Raw genomic sequence first — 21,587 nt, 5'->3', positions numbered from 1 at the left:
TAATGTAAAGAGTAGCTCTGTATCATCAAAGGACTGGATTTTTGCCAGAGAAATCCTCAAGGGCCATCCACCCCGTCTTGTCATCTGAGTTCTTTGGTAGATCTAACTGCAAATGGCTGGAGAAGCATGACTTCTCACGAGCAGCATGAGAAGTCAAGACATCTTCAAGGAGATTATGGCAAATCTCACTATTTGAATTACACAGTGCATTAAAAAATGTATGTCAAGCTCAGTAGAATGCTCCGTCCTGCTAGGTATGGATTAGGGGTAAATAGAAAGGAAAAATTCTACAAGAGAAAGATAAATCCTACTTTCTGCCCTATTTTGTTTAAATTCTTGAAAAGGGAGCTGTGGTAATCATGGAGGAATTACAAGAAGAATTAAAAGTAGCTCTGTCTCAGCAGAATAGATACAGACACCACCATAACTGGAGGAGGTTTTGATCTGACATACTCAGAACTCTGGATTAAGCAGTCAAGGTAACTTCAGAACTCCTACATCTGACTTGAAAAACTCTCCTTCTTACATCACTTATTTTTTTCTTTCTCTGTTTTAATCAAGCTGTAGAGGGAAAGGCAGCATGGTGGTAGTGCACAGCTGAGCCAGTGTGCTACTGCTGAGCAGCACAGGGGTGCTGCAGACAGATGTGGGAGATGTGGCCCTGGACCAGTGACACAAGTGCATTGCTTCAAAATGATGGATTTCAGTGGGTGAGGCAAGTATGCTCCCATAATTTGTTCCGGTTCTCAAATTATTACTGTAGTTTCCACTTTAAATATGGAAATTGAATTTCTAAATTAGGAAATAACCTTCAGTGTGTGCTCACTGTATTTAAAACATCTTGAAATTACATGATATGCATATAGATTTTAGGCTGTCTGTAACTTTTCCTTCTAACTTTACTCTTTGAAAACATTTCAAATTACTGGGATAGGGTGGAGGACTTAAGATGATTTGCCTTTTTTGCAAAATACTGCTACACAAAACACAAGCACAATTTTTAAATAATTAACAGGATGTGAATTTGGGTTTTATGTCTTTGTTTTAATTACCTTCAGAGATTGTATTTTTCATCTTTTCCAGTTTGAAGTCAATATCTAACATATCCTTCTACAAAGGCTGAGAAGTGTGGGCTAGCATTGTATCACAGCTTATTTTGTGTCTGTAGACAAAGCAAATGCTGCTGCAGGGATGCACTGGGAGAAAAAGCCTAAAGAGCTAGATGAATGGCATACAAAATTATGATGACTTTGAAGTGTATTGTAAATGCAGTTCACAGAAATAAATCTAGGTGGGAGAAATTGCCTCTGGGAAGTCTTTACCCTACACATGCACACACATGCATTACCACTAAAAAAATTCACTGAGAGCCTTGGCACTGAAGCACTAAATTATTTCAGTTGTCCCAGATGCCCCATGGGACATACCTGACAATCAGCCTGTCTAGGAGACTCTACATTTTATCTCAGGGTGAGCCCTTCTCTGAATGCTTCAGTGTCCACCTTTCCAAGGGCATGATCCTTACAAAATGCTTGGAATGCCCTTCCGTTTGTACAGACGAACTAGGACAAGGCAGCTTAAATATGACTCATTGCTAATATTTAAGGAAAATTTCAAGGAGTCAGTCCTTGTGCTGGTACTTTTGTAGTATCTCTCAGAGCTGTAAATCCACTACCACTGCCCTGCTTTTACCCCATCTTTACTAATAAGAAGGGGAAGAATTTAGACTTAAAATAACAAGCAAATTTGAAAGTAAAAGCTTTTGTGATAATCACATGAGCATTATATTTTGATCTTTCAAATAAAAAAAAAAAAATAGTTGAACCACATTCGTATAGAGTTCAATCCTGAAAAGCCAAGCACTTTATGACTTCATTAGTGATGGGGACATAAAGGGTGAAGGAGAGGCAACATGCAAAATCCCAGCCGTATCAAAATCAGTGCCTTTCTCCTATCAAATTTGAAGAAATGAGGTTTTAATTTCAGAAATTGAAACTGACTCTCACTTGAGCAATCTGATGACATAAGGAAATGTAAACTAGATGCAATCATTTCGTAATGTTAAATCTAAGCCATATATAAAAACTGCTTGAAAAATTATGTGACAATATTTTAGTACTATCTTTTTTATAATAGTTTGCAAATAAATATACATTTTCCGAGACTCCTGGCAAGATTTGTTCATGCTGAACATTACTTCGTTTCAGGAGTGGCAGAGACAATGCCTGTTTTTCCAGTTGTTGTGAGGGTGTCTGAATGTGGGCCTGTGGAATTTCAGTTCAAAGCAAATCCAGATGGATTAAATAAAGGATGCTTCTGAAATGGAGAGTGGCTGGGGAAAAAAATAACAAGGGAGGAATAAGTTTGGATTATCAGACTGAAACTAAAAATATACATGGACATATGAAACAGTAAAAGACAATTAGAAAATGTATTTATACTAAATTAAAACTTTATTGACTAATGTTCTCCAGACAACATGATCTGACAAACTATGGTTGCATACATGCAATGAAGTTGAAGACAACAGTAGTTTAACATGGAATGTCAAACAAATTAATATAATGTATTAAATGAAACAATTTATCTGTGTTGCTGCAAAATGAAACCAAGCTATGTATTTCCTTGGTCAATCTGTGTTCAGCTAAGAGGCTATGCATTTGAAGAAACTGGTAGATTTCTTTAGCATATATTTCAAATAAATTAGTTAGAGTTGTACTCTTTAAAAATCCTTTCAACTTCACTTGCATTTCAAACATAATCTAACTGTAAACACTAGAGTTGCTAGAGCCATCTAGAAAGACCTAACTGTCAAACTCAGTGGACGTCGCAGTTCAGTAAATGTGAATATTTAGAACAAGAAAAATACCAGTTACTGCAAAAGCCATTTAGGCATATTTTATTATTAATCCAGCACAAAAGCACTTCTTCTAAGTTTCTCACATAAAAGACTAAAGCTTGCTTACAGTACTACATCTTCTATCATTCAAGCATCATTATTACCTATCAGGGAGAATGGCTAGATGACCTAATGGGTCCTTCCCACCCCTACCTTCTAAAAAAAGAAAATCATTCATGCCAGCAAGAACATGGTTCGCTACATCTTGGGCTTGATCCTGCAGATTTGTTGAGGCAAAACTCCCAACAGCTTTAAAGAGAGATTTTCCAGAGCAAGACATCCAGGATTAGGCCCTTTAGTTTGTTTTTTTTTTTTTATTTTTATTTTTAAAAGAGCATCCATTCAGGATACATGGAAAATATTTCATAGATTTAAAAAAATATAACAACGTGTGCTTCACTTACATTGAAGGAACCAGAGAATGTAAACACCATAGTGGCCCACATCTTCACAACATCCATGAGAAAGTGTCAACTGCAAGTAACCTGTGTGCGTTTATTTCTCAGCCTATGCTTCTGAGGGTGTTTTGTGTATACCTTTGCCTCCAGATCCACACACATAGGTACACCCTTAGTACACATAAAAGTGTGATAAAATTCTCTAAAGGCAGTTGCTTGCTTGTCTTGATGCTTAACTCTGCAAGTGGGAGCAAACTGTGTTTTATATAATACTAAAGAGACTCTGTATAAGTAGCAGGACACAGGTATCGCTGTGGGCAAGACTGTGTCCTTGCCGGTTCCACATGTGTGGAGCCCTCCCATTTACGCACATCACAAAATACACCTGCATGAAGGGCTGGAAGAGCAGGTGACCAAACTATTTCTTGGTGGGCCATGCCTGAAATTTGAATTGAACGACTCAAAGACTGTAAATTGTCCTCACAGGAGCCTTCCAACCACCCGCAGGACCATGTAGGAAAGTTTACCTTCAAAGTGCACTTTCTAAGAATGGAATGTTCTTGACAGGGAAATGATCAGAGGCAATCCTGGACTTTTTTGCTTGTTGAATAGGAAAAAATGTTTTTATCTTCAGGTAGCACTTCACCCTGACAAATGTGAGTTCAGTTATTATTGGGTTTTAGTATTACAGAAGATTCTTTAGAAACAAACATGATAGTACACACATACACATACACTCAGATATTTACAGCCTTTCTAGAAAAACAGCCCTTTACCTTAGTACTACCTTTTTTCCTTTTTTTTTTAGTATTTAAATTCTTTAAACCAGCTACATTAAATATCAATGTGTACTGTACCACCCCACACCAACCCCACACCCCCCAAAGAACCAGCAAGTATTTCAAAAGTTTGTTTGCTTGTTTGTTTTGCTTTTTTTTTTTTTGTTTTGTTTTTCTTTTTTTAATGATTGTTAAAATCTCCTGCTTGAGACTGTTAAGTACCACCTCCACTGGAACAAGATCAGCACTGACGGCACCTTCCGACGCACGTCGTTTCGTAGTTGAGCAAGTACTGCATCAAGAAGCTTAGATCTCCAGGTCGTCAGGTCGAGGCCTGCTGCTGGCTCGGCTGCTGGCTCTGCTGGGAGGCCTCTGGTCCACAATGGTGAGGGGCTGCAGCTCATGTCCTGACGCCAGCTTTTTCGTGTTCTGGTGCTCGTCGGAGAAGTCGAAGGGCTGGGCGTGCGAGTTGGAGATGGTGCTGCCAGCCTGCCCCATTCTGTTCTGCTCCGCGCTGTAGTTGGCCCAGTTTTGCTCGCTGGCTTGCTTATTGTAGTTACGACAGGAGGAATTGTTCCTGTCTCCAGTAACAAGCTTGTAGCCTGGGGGAGACATGGGAGACAAGGGGGCGGTCGGTGAGGAGCAGCCATTGTAATAAGCATATTTGGGGGAGCCACAGTCCTTGGAAGGGCTCATGGCACCGCTGTGGGAGTAGGGGTCGGTTTTCCCTTTCACACGATCCTTGACACCCTTGAAGAACACGTAAAAAAGCTCAATGATGTTCAAGGCAAGAGACACCAAGGACACCACCAGCATGAAGAGGATGAAGATGGTTTTCTCAGTCGGACGGGAGAGGAAGCAGTCCACTCTGTGCGGGCATGGGTCTCGCTCACAGGTGTAGATGGCGTTCAGGCTAAACCCATAAATGTACCACTGAATCAGCAGGAAAGCCACCTCGAAGACAGATTTAAACAGGATGCTGATGATATAAGTACGGAGCAGTCCCCCACGCATCTTCACTTTGCCATGCTCTTCGATACCATACTTGAATTTCTTAATTTCTATTTGCTTGAGATGCATATCCACATTCACACCATCATTTGCCACTACCTTAAGCTCTTCTTCTCTTTTGTTCAGCTTCTCTTCTTTCCTCATTACGTAGAACACGTGTGCCAGGTACAATAGGGTAGGTACAGACACAAATATGATCTGCAGAACCCAAAAGCGTACATGGGAGATAGGAAAAGACTTGTCATAGCAGACATTCTCACAACCAGGCTGTTGAGTGTTACACCGGAATGCAGACTGCTCATCTCCCCAGGCAGATTCGACTGCTGTTCCCAGTAGCAAGATTCGGAAAATGAAGAGGACAGACAGCCACACTTTCCCTCCTGCAGTAGAATAGGCTTGAACTTTGTCCAGAAGCTTTCCCAAGGCGCTCCAATCACCCATCTTCACTGGTGCTGGCTAAACAAGGGCACAAAGAAAAAAATAGCAAGGGTTAGGTCAGAGTTTTAATACCTTTGATACACTAAATCGCTGATCAAGGCTAATAGAGCAGAGGTGTCAGCTTTGTTGAAATTAATGTATTTTACACAATCTGAAGAGAAACTGGAGTTTTAGTTAGTTTGCAGGTGAAGTGGGAAGTCAGGGAAACTGAAGGGAGAAAGTTACATATAATGTCTCAGAGCACAATCAAAAAAGTTCCTAATTTCACTCCAGTTTTCAGGAAGCCCATAACCCTCAGTGACCACTGTGGTTGGCACAGCTTCCTTGATGGCAGCCTCAGTTCAATGACTGATACCTGCCTCAGGTGAAAAAGAGCTGTGACACACAGCTGAAGCAGGGTGTGGAACTAAGTAATAGCACTGCCTAAATGTACTAGGAATATATTAAAGGATTCTACATTTCAGTATGGATTGATCATTCAATGTAATTTTAAAGTTCACTCTCTCACATACTAAAAACCTAAATACAACAGGTTACCTTAAGTTAGTATTAGGGTCACATAACTAAAATTCTACCTTTGCAATATACATGCAGTTTTTCTACTCAGCAATATTAAACTAATATTGCTAAATTAACAAAACTAGCAAAATTAAATTGAGCTCAAGCCTATCACTTCATAGCATGTAATACATTTAAGAGTATAGTTCTAATGATGCTAAGTTTATACTCTGCTCAACTTCAGAAAAAGTGTTTGCTGTCTAAATTAAACTTATGATTAGTATTTGCATCAAAAAGATCAAAGAAAGCATTCTTTACCTATAGTTTTATGAAGGAATAAAAAATAGTAAATACATGAAACACACCTAAGATCATGTTACCATATTGGAGGAACTGGTTTGCTGTTTATCTGTGATTTGCTTAATTCATTGGAGTTTCAGGTTTGTATTTACATATTTTTGTATTTAAATTCCTTTTTTTTTTTTTTTTTGAAAGGAAAAGTTTTAGCAAGGGAAAAAAAAAAAAAAAAGGTAAACATGCTCTGTAAGGTGACTCCTGGCTTGCAGTTTGCATTCCAAGTGTTGAACACTGCAAGTTTAAAGTTTCCTGACTTGAGTTTTAAAGCAAGCGTTTCTAGGACACAGGCAGCTTCTCAGGATATCTGGAAATACACAGGACGAAAGAAATGAAATAGTTTGCTTGATGTTCTAGATTCCTAGGGAAAACAGATTTCACTACAGATTTTTATCACCCGGAGAATGGCAATCTTATGAAAACTTACATTTTAACTCGCCTGACATGAAAAAGCATGAAATCACAAGAAATCAGGAACTTAAAAGGAAAAATAATCATGAAGTTTCCCTTTTAAAGGGAATGCTGCTGGGCATAGATATTTGTTCCATGGATGCTGAGTAATCCCTTCCTGGTATTAACAGTTTTGATAATGTCCAAATGATTTCCTCCCAACTGCATCATGGATATATTCCCTAGTGAAGGTCATTTATAGAACATGCGCTTTTTGGATAATTCATAAAATAGGAAATTTTAGCACCAAGGAGACTTGCTTTCAAGAAGCAATGAGTCACTGGGAACACAGATTATAAAGCTGGAAAACTCAAACATAACAATAGATGCCAAATAAAAACACACCATTCCTGCCACCAAGTCTGAGAGAGTAATGGGAGACAAGTATTCAAAGTACTCGTTCTGATAGCTCTGAGATGCCAATTATCTTTGAACCCCTGAAAAATATCCCAGGGCCATTTCCTCCATCTGCCTAAACAGCTGGCTCTGAAGTTCAGGCACTGCAGCCTATTGACCCTTCCTCATGTAATTAGCTCTTCTCATGAATGAAGCCCCATCAAAGGATCAGGCCTACTTTAAAATTTTTAAAACTGGAAGCCTCTGCTGGGAGAAGCACACAGAGCATGTTTGTCTGTGACACATCCCCTCAGCTTTCATCCTTCCCAGAAAAAGTGAGTTTGTATTTTCCGGCTGGAGCGGCAGAGAAGGAGTCAGGCAGAGAAGTGTGGAGGTCCCTGGAAAGGCTGGAATGAAATGTGACCATGTTCCTCCTCAGGCAGGGATTGTTAAAACAGAGAACAGCCTGTAACTATACAACACGTGAAGTTTGTTTTAAAGGCAAGCTATTTGCTCCATGTCCTAAAAGTGCAAGTGGACAGAAGGAGCCTTTTTCAAGTAACAGCTTCTTGATTTAATTAGTCAGCTTTCCAGTGACTAGAAACTATTGGGTTAACAGACTTTCCTCAGACTCAATGTACTTTTTTACTGTCTAAATGTTATTTCAGATTGAAAGCCTGATTAAGAAAACAGAGGATATGTTATTTCTAGGCAGTTATGTGCTGTTTGTTTTCTAATTACACTCCTCTCTGGTTCATTAATGCAATATGATTTATTTCAGTTTCGACCTTCTTAATCCCACACCTGCAATATTTGGAGAATTTACTACTGATTTTTTAATTTGCTTCAGCATGCAAAATTGCTAGGTTCCACTTGTGTCCGCTGGCAATATAAACTCCAGGAGGAAACATTCCATGCTTGAATTACTCATACATAGTTCTGAAAAGCAACTTTTTAAAAAAGGGATCAGTTACATGCTAGCCTTTGCCAGTGATAAAAAACCCCACATCAATTCAAAACATTGTACTGTTAATCAGATAACCTTGTGGTGGCACAAATATATTATTCCTTTTCTTAAGTGGATTCCATTGCTTTATGAAACACAGTACTTTGCTTTGTTGTAGAGAAAATTCATTCATCGGATCTAACTTGTTTACTTTCAGGGCACTGAAAGACCAGTTTTTTTAACTGATTGCAAATCTGTTTACCAGGTATAAAAAGAGGTTTTGTATCAAACAGGTACTTAGCTTTGTAAGTAGTTTGAAACAGTTGGCAGACAACCTTTAAAAATAGCTCTTTAGTGTTCTGGACTTCAGCTTGTTTTAGCACTTCCAGACACGTTAAATGAGTCCACTGAATGACACTGAATTGATACAAATTCAGTAGCTGAGGAGTTTAAGGATATGGCTGATGATGAGTACATGCATTTCATGAGTTCCTATTGATTAATACTTCACAGGATCATAACCTTCTCTGAGGCAGACTAATGCTGGCTTAACATTAAAACATAGCAGTCCTTAAAAGATGGATTTCTTCCAGGTCCTACTGTGTGTGGGTAAAGGCAGGGGAAAAAAATACATAGAGCAGCAGGAGATCTGACAGCATTCATCTGCATGGGTTTGGGATGACCACATATATAAGACATTTGATTTGTAAGCCATAATTAAGAAATTCTAGAACTATTTTTTATGGATGGCATTCATTGTGTCATCTGGTTCATATTTTCCAAGAAGAATAATGCAAACTCAGTGCTGTGGTAATGTCCTAGGTCTGACTATAGTGTTAGAAGGTCACATGCTAGGGGATGGAAGAGCAGCAAGGGTTACAGTGGGTTCTAAAATGGGATCGAAGTAATTGGGAAGCAGGCCAAAGCTTTGGTTTTCCAAATGTTTCTATCTTTTTGTTTGTGCTCACACACACCTAGACAACAAAAGAGACCCTGAACACAAATCAGGTTGAGCATTTCCAAAAAGTAACATGCATTGCAGAGAAAGCAGCTGAGATGTACAACCCTTTGGGTATGGGCCTTTTGGAACAGAGAAGGCTAGCTTTCCAAAATCTTATAAAAATAGGCAAAATGCCTTGCCTTGGGAAGGTGTAGCTCATCTACAGGTCTGCAGAGCTTCAGTTTATTTCATCCACTGGACAAAGGTTACGCACAAAATGGTCGCAGTAACTAGAATTTAAAGTGTCACAACCGTGGTTTTTCCTTTGTCTGCCAGCACTGCTGGTGGTCAGTTACTACCACATCTACCCCATAGCCTCTGCCTCTCCCATCTAATTTAATTTTAAAGCATATTTGTAAAAGCAACTGTAAGCACTTTCTTAGACATTCTCTAGTTGTACAAGTCAGGTCTATCTTCTGTGTTAATGCTCAGATTAATCCCTCTCCTGACTCACTTTGGAATTAAGGGAAGGAACGCTGAATTCCCTGAGGGAGCCTCAGGCCCTCTGATGCTCCTGCTTGAGGATCTTGAAATCTGGATGACTAAATACACAAGTGGTACAAGCAACATCCCAGGTGCCTCTACATGAGACAAGTTCAGTGAGTAGCACGGGAAGGAGATACCAGAGACTGGGGGGAAGAGAGCAATGTATCTAATGAAACAGATGCATTGCTCAATGTCCTCTAACCTTCCCCATACCCACAGGAATCCTTGGCCCTGGTTCATTGCAGGGAAAAATAAAATTAATCTCTGGGGCTTGCATAATATGAGAGCTGAGATAACTTTAGAGTGTTGAATCTGTCTGTGCTCCTGTGTGTGCAAGCATTCAGCTTTATGTCGCAAAACAAATCCCTCGTGTCCATCCCTCTCTTCCCTCTCCTGATCCCTGCCTGTCCTTGCCTTTCTCCCATTCGAAGGCTTGTTAGGTATCGTGGGTCAGCGCCAGTGTTTGGCTTTGAAGTTTCTGAAGGAAACACTTCAGTAAACATCCCAAAGACTAGAGGCTTAAATTCTGCCGCGCAGTGTGCTGTCCAGATGTTAAAAATGGCAGGATGAAAGCTCCATGCAAAGCCCTCTAACTCGCTCCCTCTGCACACACACGCGTGCACACTCGGGGACGTCAGGGAAAAGGTGTCTGTGCCCCATGTTTGTGCTCATTAGCAGGCTTTTTGTCATAACTATCACGTACAAAAATGAAATCCTCAGAGGAAATATGCTGCTTCATGAGGCTTGCTGGTTATCTCAAGGCAAAATATGAGGACACATATAAGCACACAATATTCTTGTTCGTGTGTTACTCGATAAGATAAACTCTCTGCTTTGTCTGCCTTTCAGCTTTTCTTCCTCGTGCTGCTTTTTGGCTACTGGTGAGCAGCAGGCAACAATTGCTACAAGAAATCAATCCAAGTCTTGCAACATGAAAAGGTTTTTAGTTCTCTAAGAGATGCTACTCAAGTGTTTTTTCTTCTGCATTTTGACAATTAGGTCTTTGAAGCATTATACAGGGAATGTGTCATATGGGGATTATGTGTAGTCCTTCCTAGACAACTTTCATTTATATCTACCCAAGACTTTCACAGACATTGCCAACGTGGTAAGGCATATCATGATATCCCACATTCCTTCTCTAAAATCCCTCACTGAGGTTGCTAAAACAGAGTAACTATATACAAACCAGGTTAAAAATCCATAACCCGTGTCTGGATTGTATCACATCTATTTTAAAAGAAAAGGGGGAAAAAAACTTATCAGGAAGACCACGTGAAAGTCACCACTTCAGTAGCTGCAGCATTTAACAAGGCATCTAATTAAGAAGCTTGCTCTGCTCAAACTATCAGGCATCAATCAGGATTTCCATATGAAAGCAAAACGTGTGGGGAAGGAATGGGACGCGTCCAAGGCAAGGTCTCCCTGTTACTGACTTCTGATGCAATTTTGGTACAGCAGAGCAGAGTGAAGCGCACCTCGGCTTTTTCTTTAAAGGAGCTGAGTTAGCCCAAAAGCTGCGGAGGGGAGAGATCGCTCGCAGCAGCAGCAAATCTGCAGCTCGCTCTCGACTTCGGCTCAGTTCCTCCTTCGGCTGAACAAGGTTACAAGTTGTAAAAGTGTAGCACTTCTAGAAATGTATAGAAATGTGACAAAAGAAGGCAAAGAATTCCTTCAAGCTGGAACTTAGCACTTTAAGAGAATCTAAGCTGTTTAGGGATGTGTGTTTTTAAACAAGTTCAGCCCTCAGCGCAATAACAGAATTCTTAGGGTGGGGGGGTGGAAAGAAAGGGAAAAAAAAGAAAAAAGAAAAGAAAAGAGAAGAAGTGTTTCCAGAAAAAGAAAAAAAAAAAAAAGATACACAAAATAATGAAAAACAAAAACTTTCAACTTACCCTTGCTGATCAGCAGTGAAAATGGATCAGAGTACTTCTTTGGAGGGTTAAACTAAAATGGAAGAGCACGTTCAGGCACTCAGACCTGTCTATTTAAACTTTAAAAGTCTACTGCAGTTTTGTATTTTTCATCCTTCCTTCCCCACTAATGAAAGAAAAGTGCTGATACCTCGTAAAAGTTTTTTCTAACTTGGAACGCTGGGAGAGCTTTTAAGAAGTTTTGTAGCCTCTGACTGTGCGAGAGGAGGGGAGAGGGAGGGGAGCAGCAGGAGGAGGGGCGCGCTGCGGGCGGAGAGCAGGAGCTGGGGGAGGAGGAGGGAGAGCGCTGAAGGCACAGCAGAAAAAAAAAACCCAGCCCGCGGAAAGTCAGAGAGCATGGCAGCCCGCTCTTGCTGATGTAACAAAACAAATACTCGGGCAGTCAGCAGCTGCCCCCCAGCCCCGGTCCCGGGGCAGGCGGCTGGCACCGCGACCCGCGCTGCGCTCGCCTCGGACACGCAACGAGCTGGGTCCGGGTGGGAGCCGCGAGTTCACTGCGGGGAAAGGCAGAAATGCAGGGAGAGCATTAATGGGAACCGGCGTGGACGTTCTGGGTGCTGCGGCTGCTGTCTCCCAGCCACCACCGAGGAGAAGAAGCCCTCCCAAGCCCTCTCTGCTTTTTCGTTGTGAACACAGTCTTGTTTAATGAGGTCAATTTCCTTTACGTGCACACATGAAAGTACACACCAGGAGCGGCGTGTTTGTTTCCACGGGAGATACACATCACATATTTTTTTACTATTATTTGTGTGTGCATGTGTGCGTGTGTCTGTCCCACGGGAGAAATTAAGAAATGATCTCACATTCCAGGAAACTCTTTCCAGGAAATTTCAGAAAATAAAGCATAGTACAGACAATCAGGCTTCAATAGTGAGAAATGTTCTTGATAATTTTTTAACACATTCTCAAGAATTAAAGCATGCTTCAAAACTGATCTATGCAATTGGAACAAAACCAGTTTGGCTTTGCTCATGCCTAGACCCCGGTTAAACACTCCTTGAAAACTGCCTTGTCTGTAGAACAGAGATTAATTGATTTCTCTATGTTAAGCTTCTCACACATGGAGCTCAAACGCCATTAGGAATTGGTCTTGTCCTTGTTCATGTCATGGAGTATTAGCTGCTCCATGGGACTTCTTAAGAGCTTCTCTAGAAGTGCTGCTGGTCAGATAGTTCTCCATGAAGTTTCACACTTTGGGTTGTACCAGGCTCACTTGGGTTTCAACTCTTGTTATTCTCAAGAGCTATTTCTGGGCTCAGTAGCATGGATAAGCATTTTTTGCTCTTTGAAAGGGAGAAGTTCAGTAATGGGTATGGAGCTATTCCTAGGTAAAGGTCGTCTTTACAGTTTATTTTTGAAATAATGGAAGTTACACTCTGCAACACAGCCTAGGTATTACTGCTTATTTTTCACAGCTCTTCCCTAGTGCTTTTTACCCAGTTCTCTCCAGAGAAGAGAAGTAAGACAAGATCTTTGTATAACTATACTCAGCAGGGAGCTTTGAAGTGAGGAGCTAAACACACCCATCCAGGTTCTTGCTCTGTGAATAGCAGCCCACACTGCCTCCTGTTTGACAAAAAGAGCTAGTACAATGCAATGCACACCTTCCATTCCCCTTCTTCCAGCTGCAGACAGAGACAACTGGTTTGCTCAGTTTCCTCTCCTTCCTGTGATAGTGGCTGTTGGTTTGTTAGTTTTGACTTTTCTTCCCCGCCTTGTTTTCACAGTTGTCCAAGCCATACAGCAGAAAGAAACTTCATATTTTCTGAAGTTAGTTTTCAGGCTGGCTTTCCTCATCACATTAAGGGAGAAGTGGAGCTTTGTGCCTCACAGGTTGTCGGCTCTTCTTCTTGAGAATGGATAAATTGTAATATACAAACCATGATGTTTCACTGTCTTCATGACTGTGGTATTGACAATGAGCAGAGTACACATAGGGCTCCTGCTACTGTCTGTAAAACACTGGTTATTCTGCAGCAAAGGATAAAACTCTGTCAGTGTGACTATGTGTGTCAATGTTGAGACACTGAGGACATTTTGGATGCTGTATATGTTGGTCCTGAAAAAATTGCTCCTTAGGAAAGCAGAATTATGCCAGGAGCAAACCCTTGAATTATAACATGCAAGAATACGAAGCTATCATTCCCTGTCGAAGCTGGCAAGATCACAAGATCACGGGGTCCAGCTTGCCTGATCATGCATTTTCCCATTATCTTCCAGTATAAGCTTTGCAATTTTTCAAACATTATGGTTTTGAAGGAAGGAAGAAGAAGCATTTCTCCACTGAAATAAAAAAAAACTTCAGTATTTGCAAGAAGCCCAGTAATCTTAAAGCCTAGTTTGGAAAACTAAAATGTGTACATTAGCAACACGGGAAGAATGGTTTTGCAGCCATGTTAAGCACAGAACTTGGTTTTGCTACGGCATTATTTACGTGCAAAAGGGAAAGTTTTACAAGTCTCCGCTGTGATACTGGGTAGAATTAGGGAGGATTATTGTCTGTCCCAGTAAGAACTACTTGGAAATGTCTCTTGGAGTTTGGAAATATGTCTCCATGATCACACTTTACAGTCTATTACCAGAATATATTCAGCTTCAGGTGATGCAATGAGCTACCATTTCACAAGGTTATGAGAAAATCTCACATTGGTTTGCCTTGCAATGGAAACAATTGTTTCAGGTGGAACAAATGTCCTCACACAGAGCCCTTCTTCAGCAGAAACTGTGTTCAACAGGAAAGCACAGGGGTGTCAGATCTGAAATATCTGCAAATCTGTTCATAGTTATGCACTAAGAGAGGGGTAAGAAGATCATAGTTAGATTTGAAGTCATGCATTGTAGAAGACAATTTCATATAAAGAAAAAGAAACATTTTTGGGCATTGAACTGTCTAGGAACTCTCTGGCCATCCATTGACACTTTCCTTTTGGAACAAACAGCACTGTCCTGGCAGTGCCAGGACTCCAGAACCTGCTTGCCTTTGTTTTGGCAGCACAATCTGTAAGGGCAGAGTGGCACTGTGACCCAGGTGCAGTGCTGGAGCCCAGGCTCTGCCAAGTGCTTCTCTGAGGCTGAACCTCAGGGTGACTTCCACAGATCTTCTGTCCACTCTCTCCTGGATCCTCAGCTAAATCAGTGAAATAATTCAGAGTCCACACTGCCCACTCCTGCTGCTTTTCTATGCAGACTTACCAAAGGGAACCAAAATTTGGATTAATTAGTATTTCCAGCTTTTGGCAATATTCATGGTTAATGCAGAACTCACTCCACTGTTTTCTTTGTAGTTATTACCTTAACGCAAGTTCAGCATTTTATAAAAAACCTTTTTTTCCTCGTATTTCTTCCAGATAATCCCTCCATAATATTTGAGCAACCTCATTCACTAGAAAAGCCCTAGTGAATATTTAATTTGGAAGGCTATCCAGTCCTTTGACCATTACCAAATCTCCTACGGATACCAGTGGGGTTCATGGTCTACTTCCAATTAAGCATGTCTGTAGTTTGTGGAGCTCTTAAAATGAATCACATGCCTTCACTTGTTTTCAATTTGCTTGCAAAATTCCCTTCCCAGCACTTCCATGCACAGCACTGTCCTTGTCCTGTGCAATTCGGGAGAGGAATCCACAGACCAAGTAACATAAGCTGAATATTGAGATTCAGTAAATGGAGATTAACGAAGACAGACAGTGCAGATTCTCTTGGGTGCTTTAAAGGTAGCTGTACAATCCCCCATGACCCTGGATGGCACACAAGCTTTGGCAGGTTTTCGCTGATATCCCTTCTCACACATTTGGCTTTGAAGACAAACTAGTGAATAATGCATGGCCCTGTTTCATGCCCTATGGAAGTAAAGCTTTTCAGAACATCCAAGGAACAATAATATAGTATTTCATGATTACCTAAGCACATAAATGTGCAGACTAATGCTTTTCATTTTTCTTTTTTTTTTTTTCCTTGTTTAATGAATTTACGTCACATAGAAATACAACTCAGCTTTGAAGTAGCTGACCACAGTGCTTGCACACTCTTTCAGCTGGGGTGACTGGGTTGGAGCCCACTGATGCACTCAGCACACCCTTGAGTCTGAGAAACACAGCCCTGCCCCAAGTTTCAAAGGGTCATTGCTTGTTCAAAACAGAGAGTTAAAGTCAATTGTCATCCTTCAGGGTGGTATCTGGTCTCACTTGGGTGGCACAGTGCATAGTCTATAAGCATATTTTCTGATAATTTTTAAGGATAGTAATAATAAAAGGAGGATAATAACAAGGCTGCCTCTTAGTGTGTTCACCTTCCATTCCTTGTTGAAACAGGTCTCTCAGATTGATTTAATTCAAAGCTAGATATTCCTCAGGGGAAATGGATTCTTAGTCAGCATAAGAGAGATTCTGCTCTTACTGCCTGGAAAAGAAAATAATTGTGCTTTAAAAGAGACCCAAAACAGCAGACTGAAGCACCCAAAATGACAGCAGGAAGTTCCCTGTGACAGATGCCATTGCATCACAGCCCACCCTAGGGAAGGGCCACCATTCTCTGGAAGTACATTGCAGTGTTGTACAGTCATCTGTCTACAATTTCAGAGTGTTCTATAAATATAATCACAGAAGAAGTTACGTTACAGTAACTTTTATGGACTTGGAAAGTTTGTCATGGAGAATATCAGCAGCTCTTCTGAGTCAGAGACAGCTCATGGCACAATCAGAATGAGAAGCAAAACTTCTTAATGCCAGAGTCCATCTGTTAAGCCTCAAATTATTCTGATTTGTTCTCTAGTTGCATTTTGGAATATCAGCTAGCTGGAAAAACAACTATGTGTGAGTTTCTTTTTAAAATTTATGAGGAGAAGGAAAATAAAGTGCTCAAAACTTGGGGTGATTGTTTCCTTTCTGTTTTTGTGCTGGTCAGAACTTGCCATCTGGTAGCACTAAGGTCTCACCACAACTTCATGGAGATACTCAGCTTGTTCAATTTCACATGCTGCATTCAGAAATATGAATTCACTCCTGTGTCACTGATGGAGAAAGGGAGAAGGATAATACCTGAAGGCTCAGATGCTCTTCAACTGTGCCAAGAAAGTTCTAAACCTCATTAAAGACAGCTTAAACACCAGAAAAAGTTGGTCTGAAAAGGATTTATCCCAAGATTGTGAATGATTACCATCAATACATCCTCCAAACTAGTTGCCCCTCCAGAAAGACACTAGAGAAGTATTCAAACAAAGACTGAAGTATGAGTTCACAGATCCTTATGAATTTGGCTCCACCTTCTGTACACAGTGAAAATAAACATGAATTATATTGGATCTTGAATGCCAGGTAATAATTTTGTTTATTTTATTTTTCATTAAAAAAATCCAGCAGTGAGATGGTCTGACAGTGTTTTATGAGCTTTTATTTCTCTCTGTTGATGGTGGTGAGGCCTCCAAGTCCTTCAGTCCCAAAGGATGGGAGATTTTAAAAACAAATATGGCCATTTCATGTTTTTGAACCATAGAGTAACAGAGAGTAAAAGTAACACTGTCTTTCAGAAAACTGTCTTTATATTCTTCAGGAGGTCTGGAAATGATGGAATATATTAACAATTAAATAAATTTTAGGATATGTATTGACATTTTTTGCTACTTAGTCTTATGGGAAATCTCACAGAAGACAATAAATTTGAACACATAAAATATTATCCAGCAATATAAATAAAGGTTGTACAACCAAACTCCAAAATAGCAATCTTCACAAATGAAAGAAAACCAGAGTAGGTAAGTCCCCTAAATTAATACCCAGCTGAAAATACTTTTGTACCTTTATTGATGAAAAAAATCTTTATTATAAAAAAAAAAAAATGCTGTGCAATAATCATTGGGCTTTGGATGTTTAGAATAAGTGAGCTGTTTTGATATAATTCTAATACTTTTTATCCAGGATTTACAAACAGAAACTGCTCCTTTCTATGGAAGTATTAGAAATCTTGTAGAGATTGATGAGTTTTCTACATGTGGCTGAACTGAGGGACTGAAAGTTTGGCTACTTTCAGAGGAGCAAAGAGGAAATGGGTGAGCTTCCTTTCCCTCAAGAAACCATGCCTTTTCAATCCTGTTTTCAGAATATCCTCGAGTTTTATCTAATTATGATTTTTGATCTTATTTAAATAATTCCATATTCACCACCATTTGAGTAAATTTATTAATGAGAGGCACTGTGTTTTACTAACAGAACAATATTTTTACATTTAGCTAGGCAATATAATTGGTTACAGTGAATTAAACTGAGCTGGTTCAATATTTAAGTAAGCACTGAAATCCAACTAAAAGGATTTTTTATGTAGAACATCAAAATAATCATATTTTATTGTTAGCCTAAACACTGATATTTAGAAAAAAAGTCCCCTTTTTGATCAATTCCTACATAGAAAGAAACTAGAATCAATATTTTATAGACTCTCTTACAATGTCATGAATTAGAATAATATGTGTTAATCACATTGTAATTGTAACTATTTGGGTTGTTTTTTATTCTTCATAAGATTAAAGAATGCTTTTGGGAAGCCTTTTCCTGTGGATGCAATTATTTTTAGATTAACATGGAGCTTCATTCACGTTTCACTGTGTGACTCTGCTCACTCACCTTCAGACAGACCATGCTGGTCATTTATTTTAAATTCTTCTCCCCACATGACTGCCAAGGAAACAAAGAGGTTTATCTTTCCTCTCACTTTTAGAGGGTTTTTGCCTGCAGAAAAGAGAAATTTAATGTCATCTGAGAGAATGGGCCTGAAACACACCATTTCAAAAAATTTCTGAAAATCAGAGGCAGGGTGAGTGAGATGTTCCTGGCTGAAATGAAGAAGCGAACTCTGGATTTCTTGATAGCACCACAGGGGTATTTGAGGACATGAACATTTCAAAGCTTCCCACTCACCTCCCCTTCACCACTCTGTTGCATTTGCTGTACAGCTGTATATATGTTGGACAGAATCACTTGAGGAGCATAACTGCTTCTTTCTTTTGGCAGCCTGCAGGATTTATGGTGGTGTGGACATGAAAGGGCCTGCAAAGAACTAAACGTCAAGAAATTCTACATAAAAGCAAAGTAAAAATTATTAATAGGGTTGACTGCTGGTAAAAACACGAGTTGATTTAAAATATACTATTTATTAAGAACAGCTACTACTTATAAGGACAGCTTTGGGAAAACAACTGTAAAATTAATCTACTGGAATTAGCAGTTTCTGTTATAAGATTTTCCCAGAAGGGGATCTTCTGGTGTAATCCATGAGTAATTTTCTTAGGCAGTAAAGAACATCAGGCCCAGAAATCTGCTTTGAATTTAAATGTCTGTGCATTCATTAATTTAATTGCTCAGGAATTTTTAGATTAACTGAACTGAAGAAGAAATGTAGTAGTATATCAGTAATCTAATGACATGTACAAATGATGCATAAAGAACATCAGAATCCCTGACTCCAGAGTTTAGGCTGGGACCTGCTCATTAGTTATTGCCAACACTGCTCAGTAAACATGAGCATAGGTGCAAAAGAGAAAACATCACATAAAAGATAACAATAGCTTTCAGCTATTAAACTTCAATGCAAAGTATATTGCATCAAAAGTATGTTGAAAAATGTGAGAAAAATTAGTTGTAATGTACTGAGCATTAAACTAAGAGTTTTCTTTTACATGTCAAATTTGAATAGTAAAACCCAGCAGCTTTACAACTTTGTGAAGCTGTATTCAAAATAAACAACTCTCAATTACCTGCCCTAAAAACTGACACCGGTGCATTATCCAAAAATGTAGTTCTTGTGCACTTGATCACAATAAAACTCCAAATGGGTACTAATAATCTCAGACTTTTCCATATGTACAAGATATTTTTAGAAGATGGAATGTAAGAAATAAATGAGTATTCTCACAACCAAGGTTATGTCTGGCAAATTCTGTCTAAAATAGAAGTGAAAAATGGTAGACAATGCCTCTAAGATGTTATCTCCTACGAAAAAGAAAGTTATTATACAATAGCGTATTAATGGTGACCTAGTGTTGTCAGTAGTGAGGATGAGAATGAATACAGAATTAAGGTCCCAGCTCAGCCATGGAGAACTGAGGCACACAAGCCCTAATATCTGTCCAGCTGCCTTTTTCAGTGATCACCAAGCTCTGGAAATGCAAGGATTCCTGCAGAGCTCAGGAAGCACCATGGTGCTGAACACACACACACCCACCCACACTGAGCCCTCCCATCCCTTCTCTGACCAGAAACCCCAAAACACCAGAGGTGCTCCCCCTCCCCCCCAGAAAGGCCCCATTTTGTCCCATATTATCTGCAGCAGCCCAGGAGGAGCTGCCATGTGGGGCTCCTTGCACCATCCTGTTCTTCCTGGATCAGAGTGCTTGTGATTCTGCTTCTGCTGCTGAGATTTTTGCTGCTTATTTAGTGATCCCAAAGTGGTAAGCTGACTTGCAAGCCCTGCTGAGATGGCAAAGTTCAAAACAGTATCTTTAGCTTTCAAAGCCACTGCTCTAAATATAAAAAACAAGGACAACTGAAGGAAAACTGTGGTTTAGCAGTGGGCTTGCCCATGCTGGATTTATGGTTGGAATCAATAAAGATGTCTTCCAACCTTAATAATTCTATGAGGTTGGAACTAGATGATTTTTATGGTCCTTTCCTACCCAAACAATTCAATGATTATATGAAAAAAATTGAAAAATTTAATAAAGCGAGAAATAATTGAGAAAAAAATTTTGTCTTAACTTTTTTTTTTTTTTTTTTAATTTAAACAGTCCTAAAAATGGGATAAGAATTCATAACACAGTGTTAAAGAAAGTAAATTTATTTCTAGTGGTCTCAGGTGATCACAGCACAAAGTGGATACAATCTACATGAACCTGAGAACCCCTTGGGCCACCCACTGCACAATATTCTGTGGAAATTGTGGGTGACTACTAATTTTGGATGAACTTCTTTATTTGGATGAACTTATTTATTCAGTTTATATACTCTTCTGAGTAAACTCTTAAACCTGGAAAGCAGTCATGGGTATGAAGCCAGTTAAGCTGATATCTGTAGAAGATACTGCTGCAAATGTTTACTGATAAAGGAAGATCCTGCTATTAGCCTAGTAAGCCAGAAAAGAAGGGCTAATCTTGGGTACAGGACAGGGAAACACATTATAAACTGCAAGTTAAATGCTAAAACAGAAGTAAAATCTCCTTGGATTACTTCATGAATGACTATATAAAACACAGATCCTTTTATGAATTCATGTAAAGTGATACAGATGCACTTGCACAAATTTTTTGTTTTTCCATGGCACATAAACAACTCTTCTTTACCTATTCAGCCTTTGTTCTCTGCCCTCAATACCATTTGATTTCAAGAATGAATTCTACATCAAGAACAAATGGGTCTCTACCAGCCTTTGAAATGGAAATGCAAAAGTCTCAGTGTGAAATTGTAAAAGTCCTTGATATGCAATCTGCTTGACCTGCAGACTGCATCTGAGAAGTGCATCTGATGGGAACCCTGGTGCTATGTATACTGCCATAAAACAGCTCATTTCTACCACTGGTCTCTGCACTAACAACTCACCATGAGTTTTAAAATAAGTGTTTTGCTCTGATGGTGTAGATATGCGTAGATTTATTATAAGACAGCCATCTGGGAATTAAGTATTTATTGACTAATTATTCTAATATTCATGAAATTTAGGTAAACACATTAAGGCAATAATATGCACTTAAAAATGTGTGAAACATCTTTTGGCTTTTTTATGAACTCCCAAGAGCAAGACCAATAGGGAAAAGAACATTACTTCTTTTGTCCTATTAATTGTCCTGAGGAAGGTTTATTCCCATAAAACTGTGAGTGCTTGCCAGTGTTTTCAACTTAGGAATGGGAAAAAAAAGCAACAAATGCATGAACAAAAATTATAAAATCATTGCCTTTTCATTCTCCTTGAAGATTCTAAGGATATTCAGGAAAGAAGCGTAGCGAGGATCTCTGCAGATCAAATCCATAAAAGGACTGGTCAGTATGGCCACAATGATGACCACCACAAACACAACC

At 39.5% G+C, this 21,587-nt stretch overlaps 1 protein-coding gene across 1 annotated transcript; it reads right to left on the bottom strand.

The window, feature by feature from the left end:
• Window positions 1–2,430: 2,430 nt before the first annotated feature.
• GJA1 (gap junction protein alpha 1) lies at window positions 2,431–12,167 on the bottom strand. The gene is made up of 2 exons (XM_056488272.1): window positions 11,491–12,167; window positions 2,431–5,543 (listed from the first exon to the last, which is right to left on the bottom strand). The coding sequence occupies exon 2, from the start codon at window positions 5,526–5,528 to the stop codon at window positions 4,383–4,385; it is 1,146 nt and encodes a 381-aa protein (XP_056344247.1). The 5' UTR covers window positions 5,529–5,543; window positions 11,491–12,167; the 3' UTR covers window positions 2,431–4,382.
• Between the last annotated feature and the right edge of the window lie 9,420 nt (window positions 12,168–21,587).

The sequence above is a fragment of the Oenanthe melanoleuca genome, chromosome 3 (assembly GCF_029582105.1).
Source record: "Oenanthe melanoleuca isolate GR-GAL-2019-014 chromosome 3, OMel1.0, whole genome shotgun sequence".
In the NCBI taxonomy this organism is placed as follows: domain Eukaryota; kingdom Metazoa; phylum Chordata; class Aves; order Passeriformes; family Muscicapidae; genus Oenanthe; species Oenanthe melanoleuca.
The sequence above is the reverse complement of the archived record's forward strand: the minus strand, read 5'-3'. Positions and strand labels throughout refer to the sequence as shown.